General features: G+C 56.0%; 5 protein-coding genes across 5 annotated transcripts; 2 read left to right on the top strand and 3 right to left on the bottom strand.

Moving 5' to 3' along the window:
* Positions 1 to 201: 201 nt before the first annotated feature.
* Positions 202 to 2,377, bottom strand: PHYSODRAFT_309500 (hypothetical protein; the record flags this gene model as incomplete). Its single annotated transcript, XM_009517722.1, has 4 exons — positions 202 to 870; positions 944 to 1,145; positions 1,219 to 1,348; positions 1,438 to 2,377. The coding sequence occupies 4 exons, from the start codon at positions 2,375 to 2,377 to the stop codon at positions 202 to 204; spliced, it is 1,941 nt and encodes a 646-aa protein (XP_009516017.1).
* Positions 2,378 to 2,761: 384 nt separating this feature from the next.
* Positions 2,762 to 3,263, top strand: PHYSODRAFT_284325 (hypothetical protein). The gene has a single exon (XM_009517721.1). It carries the CDS (start codon positions 2,820 to 2,822, stop codon positions 2,985 to 2,987), a length of 168 nt encoding a protein of 55 aa, XP_009516016.1. The 5' UTR covers positions 2,762 to 2,819; the 3' UTR covers positions 2,988 to 3,263.
* Positions 3,264 to 3,918: 655 nt separating this feature from the next.
* On the bottom strand, positions 3,919 to 7,857 carry PHYSODRAFT_284323 (hypothetical protein). Its single transcript, XM_009517720.1, has one exon. The coding sequence runs from the start codon at positions 5,759 to 5,761 to the stop codon at positions 4,406 to 4,408; it is 1,356 nt and encodes a 451-aa protein (XP_009516015.1). The 5' UTR covers positions 5,762 to 7,857; the 3' UTR covers positions 3,919 to 4,405.
* Positions 7,858 to 9,052: 1,195 nt separating this feature from the next.
* PHYSODRAFT_248138 (hypothetical protein) lies at positions 9,053 to 10,709 on the top strand (the record flags this gene model as incomplete). The annotated part of the gene is made up of 3 exons (XM_009517719.1): positions 9,053 to 9,081; positions 9,272 to 9,674; positions 9,714 to 10,709. The coding sequence occupies 3 exons, from the start codon at positions 9,053 to 9,055 to the stop codon at positions 10,707 to 10,709; spliced, it is 1,428 nt and encodes a 475-aa protein (XP_009516014.1).
* Positions 10,710 to 11,987: 1,278 nt separating this feature from the next.
* On the bottom strand, positions 11,988 to 14,417 carry PHYSODRAFT_469444 (hypothetical protein; the record flags this gene model as incomplete). Its single annotated transcript, XM_009517718.1, has 3 exons — positions 11,988 to 13,256; positions 13,296 to 14,000; positions 14,067 to 14,417. 3 exons carry the CDS (start codon positions 14,415 to 14,417, stop codon positions 11,988 to 11,990), a joined length of 2,325 nt encoding a protein of 774 aa, XP_009516013.1.
* Positions 14,418 to 14,897: the final 480 nt, after the last annotated feature.

Genomic DNA, 14,897 nt, shown 5'->3' with positions numbered 1-14,897 from the left:
TCGAGCGGCAATGAAGAAACAACAGCAATAGTCCTCAATTCGACAGTTCACTGCAATGGAGATCAGTCGCATTCGATTTTGACTTTGAAATGGAAAAAACTGCGGGAACTATCAAATTAATGCAAATTTCAATACTCGGGGGATGTTTTGCTCACTGATGTCATTTGAAGGACATCGGTGGCATCGGTGGAGACTGGGGGGTTACTTGTCCATGGCTCCAAGCAGCAGCTCAATCCGATCGCGGACCATCACGTGTAGCATGCTCTTCGTAGCGGAATAAGTGTCGGCGGCAAACTTGCGCACCTCGACGCTGGAGCTTGACGTGAGCAGGCGGTACACTGGAAGCTGGAACTTCTGCTTGCCCTGCATCTCCAGGAACCTGCGCACGACGGGTAGCTTGCTGACGACGCAGTTCTTGATCAGCACCAATGCCCAACGGAACAGAATCTCCGAGTTGTGCGAGTTCCACAGCGAAAGCGTGTCGCCCAGCGCAATCACGACGTCCGCGTCCGAGAAATTCGTCTCCAGGCAGCAATCCAAGAAGTACAGCACCGGCTGTGCCTCCCACGTTTTGGCCTCCTCCGACAGGTACAGCACACTGGGCTGCACAGGAGTAGATGACGATCGCCAATGGAACGCCAGCGACTCGCAGTTTTGCATTATTTCCTGCGCATCCGACAGATTCGGTGTGAAGTGTGGATAACCCGGCTCGTTCAGCCACGTGTTGAACGATATGTCGCCCTTAAGGTCAGTTCCTGCGGCATTTGCCAGCTCAGGGAAGCTTTTAAGGAAAAACGCGATCATGGTTTCCGCCGGGATCGACTGGAAACGATACTCGGCGCAGTATCGTTTGAGGAAGTCGTCGAACACCTACTCAAAAAGAAGCAGATACCAGAATCAGTCAAACCTCGAACAAACGAATTATGGGATAAATAACAGATACCTCATCAGACCCCACGAGGCTTCGAAGGTAGCAGACGAACGCGTAGCCCTTCTCGTAAGCACACTGGTTATAGCAATCACCAGGATCGATTCCCTCTTCAAGTGGGACCCGCAGTCGTGTCAAAGGAGACTGCTCGCCGAGCGACGAGATCTCCTCACGCAGCAATGCCTCGCCCAGCTTGGCGTCGAGGCAGCTCAACGGTCTATCATTGAAAGCAGAAAGAGTAACGTCACATCCAAGGGGCATGACTGCAGCACATGCATGCTAAGGCTTACCTTCCGTGTGATACTTCCGTAATACGTCGCTCGGCGTACATCGTGAAGCCTTCATTCAGGAAGAAGTCGCTCCACGTTGCATTTGTCACCAAATTGCCGAACCAGGAGTGAGAGAGCTCGTGCGCCACAACTACAAGAAGCAAGCGGGCACAAAACATGATCAGCATTGAAACCCTTTCTGACAGACAATCATCTCCTCCAAGCAGTTTTCTAACGCACTCGACACGAGTGACTTGTCGCCGGCAATGGTGCAAGGCGACACGAACGTCAGTCGCGGGTTCTCCATTCCGCCGTAGGGGAAGGATGGTGGCATGACGAGCATGTCATAGCGCTCCCACAGGTAGTCACCGAAAAGTCGCTCTCCGATGGCCAAGTACTCTTCAAGAACTCCGTCAAACTCCTTCGTTGCAGCCTCGATCATGCACGGCTCCGTCCAGATGCTGGATCTCGGTCCGACCTCCGCTTCCACGAGATCTCCCACCGCCATGGCCACCAGATACACTGGAATGGACTGTTTCATCTCGAAAGTGAACTTCTTCTTGGTTGCAACCACCTCCTTCTCACCCCCATCCTCCTCTTCCGGCACGTAATCCTCCACATCGCACAGCTTGGCGCTCATGACGCACACCAGCTCCTTGGGCACGACCACCGAGGCCGTGTACGTGACACGCACGGACGGCGAGTCCTGGCACGGGAAGAAGCTGCGGTTCAGCACCTCCTGGCCCTGGGTGTACACGAAGGGGAGCTTGTTGCCGGCCGTCTGCTCCTTCTCCAGCCAGCAGACACCGGGGCTCTCCGGGTCCGTCTCGTAGCGGATCGTGAGCTCAAAGGCGCCGGCCTGCGCCAGTTCGTCCGGGATTTCGACCTCCAGCGCCTGTCCGAAGGCCGTGAAGGGCTTGATGCTCCATTGAGCGGCAATCGTGTCCTCCTCGGGCAGAGCCACGCACACCGAGTGGATCGCGAGGTGGAACACGTCCAGACGCAGCAGCGTCGCCGTCGCGCCGGCCTCGAGCCTCTTGACGGACAGCGTGGCCACGCCGGCGACGCGCCGCTTGGCAACGTCCACCTCCAGCTCCAGGTCCACGTGGTGCGTGTGGAACTCGCGCAGCGCCGCGCACGTCGCGGGATCGCGCACCTCGACGCTCGCAATGCTCGCCATTGCCGGTTGATCTTGAACTGAGATTGGCTTCGTCTACATTTGCGGAGCGCCCATTGGTGGAAATACGAAACAATATACACCAATGCGCGTACAGCACAGGCACCGGCACATCTATCTATGTGTACACACCGACTCAGAAGATACCATGATCTGATTCCCTCATTTTGAAGATGACCTCGAAGCACGCGGCGCTGTGGGACGAAGTGCAGGGCTCCTGCGACTTCGCCAAGCTGCAGGCGGCGCTCAGCGGGGGTGTTGATGCCTCCGCACTGCTGGACGGGTGGACGCCGCTGCACTTCCTGTGCGAGAACCGCTCCGTGGAGCCGGCGGCGCGCGCCGAGGGGCTGCGGCTGCTGCTGCGCGGGGGCTTCGACGCTAACGCCGTGGACGAGGTGGGCGGGCGAGGAATGCGGTCTATTGGCTGCGCATTTGGTGCATGTTAATGCTCATTTATGGCTCCATTATTGTGATGCAGAGCGGCTGGAGCGCGCTGCATCTGCTGTGCAAGAACAAGAGCGGGGGCGACGCGGACCTGGTCCCGAGCATCCAGCAGCTCCTGACGGCCAGGGCCAACGTGAATCTGCAGACGACGGTGTGTGAAGTTGTCTAGCTGGTGGGTTATTTTGCGATAGGTGTGAGCTGAGCTTTAATTGCCTTTGCAGGACAACAAGAAGACGCCGCTGCATTTTCTGTGTGAGAACGAGGCCGTCTCAGCGGACGCTCTGGAGGCCATCCTCAAGGCCAAGCCAGACACCAGCGCTGTGGACGAGGTGCAAGCGGCTCTACCTTGTGTGGTATATATTGCAGTGTAGTGGAGTATGGCTGATGTCTTGTTTGCTTCCAGGACGGCAACTCTCCGCTTCATTATCTGGCGGAGAACAGCTACGTCTCGGATCGCATGTTCAGCCTCGTGCTGGCGGCGAAACCGAATCTGAACATCCAGAATCACGTACGTCGTTGTGTGTATTTATTTTTTATTGAGGGATGCTGACAGCTAATGCACTGTGGTTTATGGTTTTTCTAGTTCCAATCCACACCAGCTCACTACATTTGCCAGAACAGTCGTGTAACTCAACTTATGATCCGCGAGCTATTGAAGCACAAGGCCAACTTCAACATCAAGAATAACGTAAGTGGCATACGCGTTGGAGCTTATGTAACGCTGTTAATGCTGACTTGTCTTCTTTGTTACCCGGGGGCAGATTGGAAATACGCCCGTTCACTACCTTTGCGAGAACGACGTTGTGACGGTGGACATGCTCAAGGAGCTCATGAGTGATAAGCACGTGAACGTTACCATTCCCAATTCGGTTCGCAAAAAGCAATGGGTGTGTGAGCATGAATGAGGCAACCCGCTCATGTTTTGTATGTTGTTGATTGACTCAGCTGGGAAAGCTGGCAAGCGACTACATTCCGTCAAGAAAGCAAGACTGCCTCGCGTTCCTTCAGAAGTTCGCGGCGCCTAACTTGGCTCCGACGGGTGGAGCATCAGTTGCAACGGCCGAGATTGGTGGTGAAGACTCAAGCGAGTTGCCAGAGCCTTTGAAGACGGCACTCACGGGCTGGAATTCCTCGCTCCCGCCGTTCGATGCTGCCTTCTACAACGCAGTGTCGTGTGAAGCGGCGTTTGAGTCGACCTACGAAGAAGTTCAAGAAGTTTCTGGACGCGCTTGCGAGGCTCCGGGGGATAAGACGATCTTTGCTTCATGGGAAAAGAGCCTGAGCAAGTGGCGAGCTTGCATCCTGCTCGCGTATGCAGCGCTCGTGCCTCCCAACATCTGGCACCAATACGAAGAGCAGTTCAAACGGCCCGTGCCGTCGGACCTCTCAAAGGTGTTGGGCAAGGTGGAGGCAGCGTGGAAGCAATTCCCAGAACAGACCCACCGTCGCGGTCGCTTTGAAGCTCTTGCTGGCCTGTTCAAACCGTAGACAAGGGTGGCAGGAATCCGCAGGCTGCACTAAAGCTGGGCGGGACAAAGGCAAGTGGGGTAATGTCATTTTTGCTTGTAAAATTTGTCTGTGGTGTCTCTATATGAAGACAATCTTGTAGTCACCACAACCGACTTCGTCTTTGTATCTCTCGAACATTTGCTCAAGTGCTGCAAAGTATTTGCTGTGCACCTTTTCAATGTCCTCCTTTGAAGGATTCGGGATATGCGGCACTTCAAGAGGCTCGCCTACCACGATAGGAATGTGCACTTTGCGTGGAATCGGTAGCAGACCACGGCCGTACGGGAAGAACGGGAACGGGACCGCGAACTTCTTCACGGACCATCGCTGTAGCGCCGGCGCTTCGACGTTATCCAGCATCTCGCCCTCGTTGAAGCTGAGAACAGGGACCAAAGGCGCTCCGTGCTGGATGGCGAGGCGAATGAAACCCTTGTGATGAGTGTAGACGCGCACCTCGTTCCTGCCTGAATGTTGCTCCAGCATTTCGGCTTGGCCACCGGGTACGATCAGCACGCTTTCCTTCTGTTGTAATGTGTACGTGAAAGCTTGTCGAGAAACCTCGCGCGAGCCCAAAAACTGAAGAAGGTCTCGCGAAAGAGGCAGCTTGTGCATGACACTGGCCGTCAGAATGTGCGCGTAGAAGTTCGGGAACAGTTTTCGCCATTGTGCGTTGAACTGAAGCCACATGACCGAAATGGGGGTTATTCCGTGAGGGTGGAAGCCCAAGACGTACTGCTTCTTCGGGTCCAAAGGTGCCATCCGAATGATGTTCCCACTGAAGTATCGCTTGGTAGTCTCGATGAGAAAGCTGTGCCCGTTCATCCAGCTAGCGCGTTGGCGACATCCCGTTTCTTGCGGGTCGCCAAAGAACGTGAACTCGTAGCAGTATGCTGCGATTGAGACAATAAGTACAGGGACGAACGCCTCCATGTCGTAAATGTAGTGGCGATACGTGGCTACAGCTGGAAGGCAGCCCGTGACGATCTGGGGCAGCACATACTTGACATCCCATCGATTCACCTCCTTCCGCAGACCATTGTGGGAGTCTTTCAAGTACAGGACGGTCGAGATTGAGCGAGCTGTCATCATCGCTGCCTCGACGGCCCACGCCAAAAAGCCGTACAGAGCCACATCGTACCGACCCAAGTTCGTTGTTATCGCGAAAAGCAAGAATACTGTGGCGTTCGGGATGAGAAAGTTGTTGACCAGTCCCCCGATAACCAGTACTCCACGGCAGTCACCAGCGAATCGATGCAGGCGCTTGTGGAAGTGTGATGACTTCGCTGCAGCCTGTTCATCGTCATCAATGCAGGCGTCTGCCTCATTCAAAAGCTCAGAACCACGACCGGCACCACCTGAAGACTTCCTGAACACCAGCAACGACACCATCATGTCGATCTCCGCCACCACGAACAGGAACCCTGCCACGGCCATGATCCCCACGAACAGCTCCAGCTCCACAACCACCAACGAGAGCAAGTACAGCAATTGCAACCCTATTCCAGCGGCGAAGCAGGACCACGACACGATCTGGAACAATACGAAGCCATGACCGGCTGATAGAAGTTCCAGCCGTCCTTCGTGGATAGCACACCGCCCAGACCGTACGTGTTGAAGAGCGCTGTCACGAATAGCGCAAGTGAACCCAGTCCCGTCGCCATCGGATACCCCACGCTGCTGCCCGATGGATGCGGGAACATGCGCGTGTACTCGGACGCCAAAGCCAACAGCGTCGCGCCCACCAGCAGCAGCATGTTGTTGAAGTTGTTCAGCTGCACCACGAACCGGTCCTTCCGACGCTGACGGTTGCGGTCCCGACGCTTCTCGAGCGTCAGCACCGACGAGATGATGAGCACCTCGGCGATGAACGCCGCCACCGCCTGCACCGAGCGGCTCCCCGGTCGGCAGAACGGCAGACCGCGCACGCCGTCGGACCCGAAGCACACGAGCTGCAGCGCCACGAACAGCGCGTACAGCGTCCAGCCCACGCTCTGGTAGATGGCGAACATGTGATTGCGGCGGTAGCGCCTCGCCAGCTTGGCCAGCAGCGACGACGACGGAGACAACGACAGCGCCGGGGAGTCGGGCGACGGCGGCGGCACCGACGACGTGGGCTCAGCTGAGTCGTCAACAATCAATTTGACAACGAGTTTTATTGGCCGAAAATACATTCCGGAAGGGCAGATCCCGTTTAGGTACGATGGCGAGTTCTCTTCCCTTTCTTCATCCCAGAACTTGCCGCCTCGAGGGAAGATGAAGCTCTTCTGCGCGATCGATGGTGGGGCAGGCCCCGCGTTCTCGGTGCGAGCGGACGAGAGCGACACGGTGGACGACTTGAAGAAGGCGATCAAGAAGGAGAAGACGAACGACCTCAAGGACATCGACGCAGACAAGCTGCAGCTCTTTTTGGCGAAGAGGGAGCGCGAGTGGCTGACTGAGGCAGACGTGGAGAACAGGGTGGGTACGGCTGGATTGACGCTTCTAAAAGCTGCGGGGGCACCGCTCAAGTTGTATGGATTGACGGAGACGAGCGTGCTGGTCGAAATCACGATAGACATGGTCGAGTCTTACCGGACCCCGGTTCACGTGCTGGTGGTGCTTCCGAAGGGGGGAGATGTCGAGCACGACAGGGTGGATGTGCCGAAGGGACGTGCTGTGGATACGACTTCGTGTGATGATCTCCTCGCGTTCCTGGAAAGTGAAATGGCCAACAAGGAAGAAATTGTGGTAAACCGTAACATTTTAGGTGCCGAAAGTTTACAGTTTCGATTGGTTGGAAGAGAAGAGGCAATTAAGACCGCAGCGGATTGCTTCAACCGAATCATCGAGGCTAATCGTGGTACAGGCTCAGACCGCACACACCGTCCTATACCTGTTTGCTCTGGAATTTCGGGTTTGGGGAAAACGCGTATGCTGGAGGAAAGTGGCACGATTCTTGAAGAGATGAAAGTGGACCCCAAGTACGTTATTCGCCTGATTGTTCCGTACTACAATGGATATAAGCCAATACCAGTCGAGCGGTCGATGCCGATTGAGGCGTCTTTCTCGTGGCGGCTTTTGTATCGTTTTTTTCTGGACAATAACTGCGCGTTTGATTTCGTCACGTGGTTCGAGTCACGGCTACCTTGTAATGGAAGTCAGCTGACTTTTCGTAACTGCATTAAAATTATCGAGCGCAAGTTGCGTCAGAGCGTGCAAGTACAAAGGATGCAGTGCATCTTTGTTGGCATCGATGACTACCAAAAGATTGAAAAACTAAGGACCTCTGGAGCAAATGCCGGCACGTCAATCCTGCGCGAACTCGTGGAAACCATAGCACATTTCCTGTGTACGAAGATGTCAAGTCTGGTTGTGTTGCCCATGTTTGCAGGGACGGATTTGGGCGTCATTGCACCGGATTCAATCGCCAATTCCTCGTATTATGTGACCAAGCGGCTTCCCATGACCCTCTTGACCCTGGGGCAAGTGCTCACCTCTGTGGAGAGCAATGCAAATTTTGCTGGGTTCTTGCGACATACTCAGGTCTATCGCCATTTGTTCGCTCTTGGAGGTGTTCCACGGTGGGTTGTCGATTACCTATTGGGACTGAAGAGGTGCTCGGAACCAGATACAATTACATTGAAGAGCATCAAAATGTGCTTCGAGGGCGTCTGGACAACTTACGTCGATGCTTACACGGGGTTAATATCAACCCATCAGCTCGTCCGTTTGGCAGCCTATGCCGTGTCGGGTCGACAGGTTCGACACCAAGACGCGTTCGATAAACAGTTCAAGTGGTCCAAACTTCGAGATTCCTCGATATGCGTGCTCAACCCATCATCATCCACACCTAGAGTTTGCGATGTACGGGTTCCCTACGCGCTGTTGCAGAGTATCGCGTCGAGTGATGATATGACGAGCAAAGCAGAAATTTTTTTTGCAGCAGCTTTAAGTGACATTGAAGAACTGGTGGATTCGGAACTGTTCGTCCGTGAGCCGTGGCAGTCGTGGGAGATGTTCGGTGCTTGTTTCTATGCTGCTCGAATCAATGCCTTGCTGGTGCTTGGGCGCTCGACTGTGACGCTGGGAGAGCTTCTGCCGGGGGCGCTGATGAGCGATGACACGCGTCGCATTTCCGTGAAACTTGCTCCGTCAAGAGTGTTTGAGTGTGCGGAAAAATATGGTTCTTCAACTCCCAAAGTCGTTTCACGAAAAGACCATCTAGCGGAAAAAGCCGACTGGACGTCAAGTGGCAACATCATTGTGAATGGGGTTGGTGGAGCTGGCGTCGATATTTTCTTTGCTCTGAAGGATGCTCTCTCTGAGAATTTGATTGTCTTTGTGGACCAAAGAAAACGGCATTTCGGTAAATTTCAGCCAAAATCAGCAAGGGAGTATCTTCGCAAGCTGAGGAAATCCCGCCCTGCATTTCTCGAGAAAGGCACGCGTTTGGTGGGAGGGGTCATGAATTGTGTTGCCCCGTCAAATCTTGAGGACTATGTTGTGCCGAGTGATTGCTTCCTCTTGACCCGAGACGAGACGGAGCGGTTCCATGGAACATTGGCGTATCATCCAGCATGTACACCTATCGTCCCAATGAATTCAGCCAACAAAACAGCTCTCAAGTCGGTGCTTAAAGGCAGTGAGGAACATGTTGACAAAGCCGCCGAAGAAATTTTGAGGAAGAGGATGGAACCTAGCGGAGGATTCATCGACTACAAGGCAATGCGTTCACATTTCAAAGTCATGAAGCTGGATGTTGAGGTTGATACCGAGTACGCGGTTTGCACAGGTTAATAGGCTCAATAAGTAAGTTTGTCGGCACAGTTGTTGGCAATTAACAAAAGCATGCAAACTGAAGTTTTGCGAGCTGGAGTAAAACCTGCATCTTGAAGAACCGTGTCAGGAGATAAGCAAAAGCCCTGTAAGACTACCGGCAACTACTTACGTAAAAGCCTAAACCAGAATCCGGAACAACCAGAACGCGCTGCTGCGTCGTGCCGAGCAGCAGACTCAAGAGAAGCAGGCACAACTGGATGAAGCCAATGCTCGAGTGAAGGCGCTGGAGGATGAACTGGCACTGCTCTCGCTCACAAGCGGTTCGAATGACTTTGCCTTGCGGGTCAAGGGGCTTCAGCAGGAGGTTTTCGCCAAGTGTGAGCAGCTCGTCCAGCAAGGCGAGAAACATCTCCGCGTCGCCGAACTGCTTGACAAGACGAAGAGCGAGCTGGCTCAGCTTAGAGAGGAGGTGGGAGGAGTGCGTCGCACGCTGCTTCGCGGGATTGGCTTGGATCCGACGATCGCCACCGGTAGTCATGACTCGAGCGTCGATGACATGCTGTACCAGCACGTGAAGCTCGAGGAGCTGGTGCGTCTGCGACTGAAGGCGTTGGAGCATGAGTAACAGCTCGCTGGAGGTCCAATGGCGTCTTCTTCGTCGTCTCTTGACCCCGCGACAGACGAAGGCGAGGCATCGTCGTGCCATTTACCCAACGTCGACAACTTCTCAGCCCTGGACGCTCTCGGCCTTGGTGGCGCTGGACGGTTGGAGCGTGAGATGCGAGTGCTACGAAGCCGCAACAAGCGGCTGATCGAACGCACTGAACGACTCGAAAGCGAGCTCGACACGGCTCAAGCTGGCCTGCGAGACCTGCAAAGCATGCGAGAAAAAGTCGTGGAGATGGTCGGTCGTGAGCGAGTCGAGAAGGAGCTGCGTGCCAAGAGCGAGCTGGCCAACAAGGAGCTGGGCGAGAAGGTCGCCGCTCTCTCGGAGCACGTGGAGAAGCTCATGGTGCATCTGAAGCACGAAGCGGCGGCCAAAACACGCGCAGTGGAAGCTCAACGTCGTGTGGACAAGGAGTTACTCGACGCAAAGGACAAGTTAGCCACTGCAACTCGCAAGCATGTCGCTCAGGACGCAAAGGTGGCGGAGCTGGAGCAGGGCGCGCGAATCCTGGAGGACCAGCTCCGTCTAATGGACGAGAAGTTCATCGACGTGCGCAACAAACTGGACTGGACGCGATCAAACGCACGCAAAGAGAACAAACAGCTCTCGGCGGAGCTGTGCTCGCTGCGTATGAAGTGGCAGATGGCGAGCGACTCGGGCGTCCTCGCTGGGCTTCCCGACTGGGTCTCTGCTACATCCGTGGCGAAGTTCTCCAAAAAGCCGCCGCTAGGAACCAGCAGCTCCGACTCGCGACTGCCAACGCCTAAAACCTCCAACAACGGTCTTTCGCCCGTGGTAGCAGCGGTGGTGCAGGACGCCTTAGCCATTGGCAACGGCGCGCGTGTCAAGTTTGAGATCCCGAAGTTGCCTCAGCCGGAGGCTGACGCGGGCACACCGTGGTCTGACGCCAAGTTGTCCGTACTTCAACGTCAATTCCAAGACAAACGCCGAGGCTAATCTCATGGTTAATAGCATGAAAGTTGCCGACTTTAAGCCTTTGATTGAGATTAGATTGATGGAGGTGGTGGTTAGTATACTCTACGTCACAGAAATCTCATTCTCATTTGAGAATCTGCGGCCTTGAGGAACGATGGGGAAGATAATACTCACTTGCGCGATTGTTGGTGTGGGCAGCACGTTCGGCGTGGAAGTCGACGATGGCGAGAAGGTGGGTGGGCGAGTTGAAGGAACCGATCAAGCAGGAAAACTCGATGGCTTGACCCAAAAGGCAAAAACCATATCCGCCACTTCAACATGGAGACCACTACAATATCGCCGAGGGGGGGGGGGGGGGGGATGCGCAGCACGCCGCGCGGCGCGTGCGAGATGGAGATCGGGAACCACGCGGCGGCGCTCGTGGCGGGCACGGCCAGCAGCAACGCCCACTGCGCGGCGAGGTGCGTCTCGCCCTGCAGCACGTCGGCCAGCAGGAAGCGCGGGTGGTGGTGCGTGCTCGGCGATGGCGAAGAGCGTGAAGGCCGCGAACGACGTGACGGCCATCGAGAGCAGGAGCGCGCTTCGAGCATTGAGTCGGTCGACCGAGATGGTCGCAGAGTCTGTATCCTCGATGTGAGGGACAGGAGGCGGAAGCGTCTGGGGCTTGCGGTGCCGTTGTCGCGGCGATGGCATTGGTGTCTGCAGACGACGGAACTCTTCTTGACTTGAGCTACTCGTGCTCTGGACGGCAAGTGGAGCAATGAGAGCAATGAGAGCACTGCATTCGTTAGTACAGCTGGTGGTTTCGACTGACTTCAAGGACAACCGAAGTCGGTCCAAAGCAGGAAATGCTGCATACAACATACATACCGTCCACCCACCATTTGGCAGCACTATGTCGAGCAGTTTCAACGAGAATTAGATTGGGGACGCGCATGTATTCCTTTGCGACCACACGACACTAGTGAAGCGCACATGTTAGGACGCCCAATTTATTGACTTCACTCACCGTACCCCGCGTCGAAGTACGAACCTCGCCTACTTCGGTAGTAATGTAGCCGCCTTTTGAGGGTATCATTTCACAGCATTTTCACGGTCGACGAGATGCTCAAATTCTGGCGACACCCATCAACTTGCTCCGGAACACATCATACTAGGGAGCTGCACTATCGAGACTGCGCTTGGCTCGCTCCAAAGCGCACTGCAAAGTTCTTGAGGCTCGTTTAGTATGAAGCGGATGGATGGTATTATGTTTTTTCTTTCCTACAATGGGCCTAACAACTAGCGAGGGCGCTTTCTTCAAAGGAGGACGAGTTTGTAGTCCCCGCAGCCGACTTCATCCTTATACTTGTCAAACATTTCCTGAAGGGCAGCAAAGTATCTGGCGTGCACCTTGTCGATATCCTCTTGAGTGGGCTTCTCGATATGCGGCACCTCCAATGGCTCCCCCACTACAACCGGAATATCGATCTTACGCGGGATCGGCAGCAGAGCGCGGCCGTACGGGAAGTACGGGAACGGGAACGCGAGCTTCTTGACGAACCAGCGCTGCAGCATCGGCGCCTGGACATTGTCCATCATCTCGCCCTCTTTGAAGCTAAGCACGGGCACCAGCGGCACACCGTGCTCGATGGCAAGACGGATGAAGCCCTTGTGGCGGGTGTACACGCGCACCTCTTTCTTCGCAGACTGTTGCTCCAGCATCTCCGCCTGACCACCGGGCACAAGCAGCACGCTTTCCTTCTGCTTGAGTGTATACGCGAACGCTTGTCGGGAGACTTCACGCGACCCGTAGAAGTGGAGCACATCGCGGGCGAGCGGAATTTGATGCAGGATGCTCGCCGTTAAAATGTGCGCGTAGAAGTTCGGGAACAGCTTTCGCCATTGCGCCGTGAACTGGAGCCACATGACCGAGATCGGCATGATTCCGTGGGGGTGGAAGCTCAGCACATACTGCTTCTCCGGGTCGAGGGGTGCCATCCGAATGATTGTTCCACTGAAGTAGCGCTTGACCGTGTCGATCAGCATGCTGCGACCCGTGACCCAGCTTATGCGCTCCCGACACCCGGTTTGTTGGGGATTGCCACGGTACGTGAATTCGTAAATGTACACGAAGGCTGTAAGCAGCAGCACGGAAACAAACGCGTCGTTGTCGTCGATGTAGTGGCGGTACGTGGCTACAGCCGGAAGGCAGCCCGTGACAACCTGGGGCAACACGTACTTGACATGGTAGCGGTTCACTTCCTTCCGCAGACCGTTGTGCGAATCCTTCAAGTACAAGTGCGTCGCGATTGAGCGAGATATCACCATGAAAAACTCCATTCCAGTAGCTACCACGCCGTAAAACGCGACACCAGCCGGGCTCAAGTTTGTAGTGAGTGCGAAGAACACGAACATCAGAGCGTTCGGAATGAACTGGATGTTGGCCAACCCACCGATAACCAGCACCGCAAGGCACTCGTCTGCAAAGTCGCGAAGACGTTCATGAAAACCCAAAAAGCGGGCATGGATCGACGATGATACAGCCGAGGTAACATCTTCTGACGAGTTCGATTCATCTTCAGGGGCCTTGGTCTCAGTCACCGACTTTTCGGAAACAGAGTCGACTCTCTTCGGTGACTGAACAGCCTTCCTGAAAACCAACAACGACATCATCATGCCGATCTCCGCGACCACGAACAGCGATCCTGCGACGCCCATTGCACCGACAAACAGCTCCAGCTCTACAACCACAAGCGAGAGCAAGTACAGCACCTGCAGCGCCGCACCGGCCCCGAAACACGTCCATGACACGATCTGGAACAATACGAAGCGAGCTCCACCCATGAACGGCTGATAGAAGTTCCAGCCGTCCTTCGTGGATAGCACACCGCCCAGACCGTACGTGTTGAAGAGCGCTGTCACGAATAGCGCAAGTGAACCCAGTCCCGTCGCCATCGGATACCCCACGCTGCTGCCCGATGGATGCGGGAACATGCGCGTGTACTCGGACGCCAAAGCCAACAGCGTCGCGCCCACCAGCAGCAGCATGTTGTTGAAGTTGTTCAGCTGCACCACGAACCGGTCCTTCCGACGCTGACGGTTGCGGTCCCGACGCTTCTCGAGCGTCAGCACCGACGAGATGATGAGCACCTCGGCGATGAACGCCGCCACCGCCTGCACCGAGCGGCTCCCCGGTCGGCAGAACGGCAGACCGCGCACGCCGTCGGACCCGAAGCACACGAGCTGCAGCGCCACGAACAGCGCGTACAGCGTCCAGCCCACGCTCTGGTAGATGGCGAACATGTGATTGCGGCGGTAGCGCCTCGCCAGCTTGGCCAGCAGCGACGACGACGGAGACAACGACAGCGCCGGGGAGTCGGGCGACGGCGGCGGCACCGACGACGTGATGCGCAGCACGCCGCTCGGCGCGTGCGAGATGGAGATCGGGAACCACGCGGCGGCGCTCGTGGCGGGCACGGCCAGCAACAACGCCCACTGCGCGGCGAGGTGCGTCTCGCCCTGCAGCACGTCGGCCAGCAGGAAGCGCGGGTGGTGGTGCGTGAGCTCGGCGATGGCGAAGAGCGTGAAGGCCGCGAACGACGTGACGGCCATCGAGAGCAGGAACACGCCGCGCGCGCTCATCTGCTCGACGGGGACGGCGGCGAAGGCCTCGTCTTCGTCTTCGGGCTCGACGATGAGACGCGGCAGCGCCTTGGGCTTGCGGCGCGTCAGATGTGGCGCCTCCATTGCGGTGGTGGCGTGCTGCTTGAGCGACTTGAGCGCTGGACTGCAACTTGTGGACTGAGCCGAGGTGAGGTGAGGTGATGCGGAGTGGAGTGGGTGGAAGTGCGGTGGTTATCAGGGGTTTCGCGCCGTAATCGAGCTGATCCACCGACAGGATTAAACACGTGCGTAATCGGCGCAAGCACTGCAACGGGAGAAAGCAGCAACGCGCCGTCGCACCGAAGGAAGATGTGAATGTGCAGGGGGAAATGGAGGGCTGCATGGCGGCCCCAGGCGCGATGCCCTGCGAGCTTGACCCTGGGCGTTCCCTTGACAACCGTGACACGAAAAAGGTGGGACCACACTGCGCAAAAACGATTTTGGACATGGATTTGTTTTTTGGTGAAAAGCTAGCTGAAGCTCCTCGAGCTGGACGTGGAAGGCAATTGCGTCCGCTGCGTCGTGTGGCCCGCGGGCCACGCTTGATAAAGGAGTCTCCATTGG

Source organism: Phytophthora sojae (assembly GCF_000149755.1).
Source record: "Phytophthora sojae unplaced genomic scaffold PHYSOscaffold_1, whole genome shotgun sequence".
NCBI classification, from domain to species: Eukaryota; Oomycota; class Peronosporomycetes; order Peronosporales; family Peronosporaceae; genus Phytophthora; species Phytophthora sojae.
Note: the sequence above shows the minus strand (reverse complement) of the source record. Positions and strands in the feature narration are given on the sequence as shown.